The 6,000-nt window shown below is 35.1% G+C and overlaps 1 protein-coding gene across 3 annotated transcripts in view; it reads right to left on the bottom strand.

Moving 5' to 3' along the window:
* Nucleotides 1–1,044: 1,044 nt before the first annotated feature.
* Nucleotides 1,045–6,000, bottom strand: part of TBC1D22A (TBC1 domain family member 22A) — a 459,537-nt gene continuing 454,581 nt past the window's right edge. For 2 of the 3 annotated variants that reach the window (XM_050936235.1, XM_050936236.1), the window contains exon 13: nt 1,045–4,280. In XM_050936235.1, the coding sequence (XP_050792192.1) occupies nt 4,152–4,280 (129 nt within the window). In that variant the 3' untranslated portion in view covers nt 1,045–4,151. The remainder of the gene's footprint in view (nt 4,281–6,000) is intronic. The other variant, XM_050936237.1, reaches the window with a different exon arrangement.

Raw genomic sequence — 6,000 nt, 5'->3', positions numbered from 1 at the left:
GTTACCCAAGATCACTCACTGGGCTCTGTCTCTATCACTTTACATCCTCTCTTTCTTCTCTCTCTCTCTCCACTTTTGACTTGTCTTCCTTTACTCAATCCTGCCTCTCTGACATCTTCTGGAGGTCTCATTATTAACAAACTAAGCGGGTGAGATTTTCAAAAGAGCTTACCTGATGTAGAAGCATAAGGGCCATCGAATGTGAGACCTTCCCCTTGGTCACAATTCTTCCTGTGCTTCAAATATAGAACATAATGGTTGTCTGTACCACTTCCCCCTCTCTTGCCTTTGCAGACCCAGTTTTTCTTCAAAGCATTTTTACGTGCCATCCTTTTTCTGTCTAGACAACCAAGACAATGACATTCTCCCATCACCTCCCATCTTGACTATTGTACCTGCACTGTGGCTACCTTCATACCCGTATTATCCTCCAAAGGTTCCTAACAGAATGCAGCTGCTAAGATCATCTTTCAAGCTCACTTTTCTTATCAAATCACCTCCCCCCCATTAAACCTTCCACTGGTTCTTGCTATTTCACTACATTAAGTTTAAGCTCCTTGTCCTCACTTTCACAATGCCCTTCACAACTCTGCAACTCCCTACTGATTGGCTCTTGGTTTTTTTTAATTGCATTTCCCTCCTCCACCACCTCTGCTCTGCCAACCACACCTGCCTCATCTGCTTCTCATGGAAACATCCCTGTGCTTCCCTTCATGTGGCTTATTATGCAGGGATATACCATGGTATGTTGCTTGACTTATTAGCTTGTAAAGTCTGCAAGGCAGGGAGTCACAGAAATATAAATGAGAGTAGAACTTGGCCCATTAAGTTTAGTGGTTTGTGATACAGGATTGGGAGTGTATTACTACTATAAAAATGATACAATTCTGAATCTCTCTGATTTACAAAGGGCTTTCCATGCTAAATAACATATTACTTTAGAAATATGTATTTATTGCATTATCTATCATTAATTTTACAGTTTTTAAAAGCAGTGTCTGTTGAAACTATGATCTCTCTGTTTGTCAAAAAATACAACTGAACTTTGGGTACTTATATTTTATTTTATAGTTCTGAAGTTGAATACAAATTCATGGATTTTTCCATATGAAAATAAGCCAAATAACATTGTAACATGATTTGTTATAATGTATTAGAGATGTACATAAGAGTTCAAGCTGAGAATCTTATGTTCTCCCAAGTATTATATTTACATAGTTGATTAATTTGTTATTTACACTCCTATGTGAATACTGAAGCCATAAAGCTGTTTCTCTATATTGTACATTTTTATTACAAAAATCCTATAAGACACTGCATTTTAGACAACACAGCATTCAGTGTTTTCATATCAATTTTATGAAATTACAGACTGGACTCAGTAATGATGTGTCAAGATGCCCCCTATATGTTTAAAATCTTTGACCCATAAGAATATACAAATTACAAACCAATTTTAATAGTCTGATTCTTGATTTTGAAAAATAGGTCTATGGATGTAAAAATGACAGAGAAAATTATTTGCTCTCTTTAGGTAACAGTTTGGTTGGAATGACACTTTGCCTGAGATGCATATTTATGAAAACATAAGCATAATTACTTTTATAAAGTGAAATGTTTTTCTGTTAAGTTTTACAGTATTATAAATTTGGAGAGATTTTACATAAAAATATGTTGGCCTCCTATGTACTCTAAAATATCCTCTCTATATAATCAGCACATTAGGAAACTCCCCAGCACCCTCATTAAACAATGTGCATAATTACAATCTTTAAATTCTGACATGGGCACAACAGCAAACGTAGCCTCTTTTGGGGGCATGACAGCATTTCCTTTAAAGAAAGTGATATTTACCACTGGAATTTGGAAGACGTAGCAGTCAACGTCAGTGTAACTTGTGAAGGAAACTTTAAAAATACATACCAAGCTTTATAAATGTTACATATTAGCATCTAACACAGCAAACAGCTTTGGGTCGACTTTTCATGTCCTGTATAACTACCTAAATAATGTCTCGATAAAAAAAAGTTAACTATACAAATCTCACAAAACATTATATGCTTACTGCTGGGTGCCTTCTCTCTTCTGAATTAGTTACAATAATTTGAATCGTTATTAAAGGATTATTTTTATTCATGTTTTATAGCTATAATCACCACAAATGGTCACATAAAAGTTTCAGGCTTTGTGTATTCTCTTACTGGAAGATATTCGGTTAGGCACAATATGACATTCTTTGTCACCTTAAGGTTAATTCTAGACACACAGTGACCATTAAAGATAAACAAAAATGTTGGGACTACACTGATATGGAAGATGGACACATACATAGACTATGTACGTTAGACACAAATACAGTAATCCAGGAATCCTGATCCTGCTTTGACTGACTCCCATTGACTACAATGGAACAGAATCATGCCCTAGATGCCAAACATCAGTTTATGAATTGCTTAAGTTAGTTCCTTCACCTCCATCAATAATTTCATGCCATTTTAAAAGACAAATCCCGTATAATAGCACAAACTGATTCCTCATTTACCTTGTTTCTGCTATTAAATTAGTCAAAACACTGTAAAAAACCATGGCCCACAAAACGGGTTATTTAGCTAATGTCAACCCCCAAAAGAAAAAGAAAAAAGGCAACTTAGTGGATAATATTTTGTAAGAGATTGCAAATAATTCATTATTATTAATATCTTAAGACAAAGTCCTCCTGAAGATCTTTTATTCCCCTAATTTAAAAATGCATTGCTACTTCTACACTTGTGCCATGAACACTCTGAAAGTGTGTTAAAGTAAAACAACTCTGAGTTCCATAGAACGTGCCCCTTGCAGTTCTCAACTTCAGGCAGAATTCCCATTTGATAAGATTCCCTGAAAATAAATATTCCATTTACAGTATAGTAAATTAAGGGACAGTAAACATTCATTCAGAACCCTATGATTACATGAAGGAACATTAACTGTAGAAAGTTTGGGGGGATTTTTATTCTTCTAATGTTGAAAGGGGGGATTCGGGCTGCCTGTTAATAGGAACAACCTTTGCTCTTTCCCTGCATCACAATGAGAGAACAAATCATCAAGTAAGTTATTCAACAAATAAGTGAAGGACACAAGTATTACTTTTTTTCCTTTTCTAAAATTTTAGAAATGGATTATAAGGCAAAAACTGACATTTAAAACATTTTGCATTGTAAATTAAGCCATTGAATATAAAATCCTTCCAAGTGAACTTTCATGCTGACAAACATTCAGGTCTTTTAAAACTTTATAATTATGAATTTGTTTAGCATGACAGAAAAAGCATATTTCTTAATTTATTCAGTTGTTTTAGAAATACTCCAAAATATAAGGCTTATGGGAGAATTTCATCCAATGCTGACATGTATCCTTAAGCGCCACTTAAATCCTTAACATGTGGTTACAGTGGTTCACAGGGCCTGAGAGAGCTCTCAGGACAACCTTAATGATGTCTAGAAAATGTGCAAATTGTGCCACCTATTCAGATTCCATATGTTGTGTTATTGTTATTATAGTAGAATTTTCATATTTTGGTTCTCTGTATCAACACAAAATACAATTTAAATGTTCTCTCAGGTTCAAAATAAAAAAATAAAAATAAACACACTTGTGAGCCCTTCTGTTCCAAATTCACCTTCATACCCATGATGTGTCCTTGTTTTCTACCAAGGGGAATCATTCCTATCACAGACAAATATAAGCAGGCAAAAGGTATCAGAGACTAGTATTGCTTAGATAGGAATAATTATACAAGCTCACAATCATTCCCATAACAGATTTTAAGGCTCATGGACACATGACAATCACTAGGCAGAGATGAATGTAAAATGCATTCCATATTCATACATAATTCCAATAATTATCAAAGTAAGAAAAATGAAATACTATGAAACAATTGAACTTATGTTGCTTTTATATGTTGAGCAAGAAGGTTTACTTTTATGTAAAGATAATGTTCAATATCCTGGTCTGTCCATCTCTTTGGTATTCCAGTCTCATTTTGTAAATGCTCACAGAATTCTTTGTTTTAAATGCAATGATTAGTAATTATGTGCAAGTGCTAACCAGAATAATGAAAGCCATAATACTCCAGAACAAGCTGGTTTAAAATTCCTGGTTCTTTATACTCATTTCTTGTAATGATTGGGGGCATCTGCGAATGCAAACTTCAGTCTGTAGGCCTCTGCTAGGAGAACACTGATATCTTCATTTCCCCAGTGCATTGTGGGCAAATTCTGTAAAAAAATCAGCAACTCCTGGGGAGAAACAACAAAAAAGAAATAGGAAGATGAATGGTCTTAAAATTGAACTGTAATATAGTGAGCTTGTTATTATTTATTTGTATATGTGTAGTGCCTTGAAACCCCAACCAACGCTGATATTCCATTGTGTTAAGTGCTATTCCTACACGTTGTATCGTTCCTACCCTGAAAAGTTAACCATCTGTTATTATTATTTGTACATGGTAATGCCTAGGCCTCCATTCATGCATCAAACATGCTAGGCAAACACACAGTAACAAACACCCAACAAAACTAAATAGACAAAGCAGCCAAAGAGTGAGGGGAAAGGAATATTTATCCACATTTTACAGATGGGGGACTGAAGTACTGGGATCTAATGCCCAAGGTCAGACTGAAAGTCACTGGCAGAAACAGAAACTAAACTCCAGTCCCCAGAGTCCCAATCTGTTGCCTTTACAGGACTATCCTTACTCCAATCTAGTTTTATCAAATTACAGTAAATTTGCTTAATATAAATAGCAATTTAATTTATTTCCCCAGTTATTTTATTCACACTTTCTGGTTCCACACTTGCAAATTCCAACTGAATGCAGCATCATGTAAGTACTGAGAATTCTTTCCAATTTCCACTCACCGTGTCTTCCACCTTTAGCTCTTTTAAAATTCCAGACAAGTATTGTACATTCCATGGACCTTTTGATTTGAATCAAGGATTTAGTTACAGTTACTAACACTTCTTACCCGGGTCACTTCAACAATCAATATGCTAGCTCTGAACATTTTGGCATATCAATCCTATACTCATTTCTTAGAAGGTTGTAAAATAAATACTTATTTTGTTATCTTTAACCCACTTTACTTCATCTTACCATAATGTCTATGTTTTCAGGGTGAAACGCAGTGCACTACCATTATTGTAACTTACTGACTATGCTGCACATTCACTTTCAGAATTTAATTTAGTAACCCAGGTTCACTAAATGGATGGTGCAAAGAATGCTCAGTACTGAGCCACCTGAAATGCTGGAGATTAAAATTCCATCCAGCTGGCCTTTACATAAAGTAAAGCACACATAGCAAAATAAAATCTGGTAAAATCTGGCTTTTTGCATTTTTTTAACTGCTCCCTTATTTATACACTGATAAAAACAATTCACTTCTGAAGTATTTACTGAATAGCCACAACTCTGGGGATTTTTTGGAAGATTACATTAGTTCAGTTTACTTCAGCATTCATTATGAATTTTTTTTAACAGATTAAAATAGGTTCCACTTCCAACAATACTTTGAACTAATAACTAAAACATATACAAATATTTTGCTAAAATATGGATTCCTACCACTATGGGAATTATGTATTACTGTGGCCACATGGCATCAGAAGACATTTCAAATGTGCTGTTGGCCAACTGAATAGCTGTGGTTGGAGTATGTGAAATCCATCATGGATAAGATTAAATCCCAGTGATTTACAAGGATTGGCAGTTGACTCCACTTTTTTGGGGATAAGGGGTCCCTGGGGTAACTGGTTTTCTTCTTGTTCCATAATCCAGTGACCAGAAAGAACATGGTTTCCCACACATCTATTTTCGTCAGCCAAAATACATCCTTGTTAACCTTCGCATGATCTTTAAGTATAGGATGTTGTATAATTGCCCTTGCTTACATGGCCAGAGCCATGGCTAATCAGAATGTCTGGGGTGGAAAGGAATTTCTCCCAATAATATAGACT

The sequence above is a fragment of the Gopherus flavomarginatus genome, chromosome 1 (assembly GCF_025201925.1).
Source record: "Gopherus flavomarginatus isolate rGopFla2 chromosome 1, rGopFla2.mat.asm, whole genome shotgun sequence".
NCBI lineage: Eukaryota > Metazoa > Chordata > Testudines > Testudinidae > Gopherus > Gopherus flavomarginatus.
This window is presented reverse-complemented; position numbering and strand designations above follow the sequence as displayed.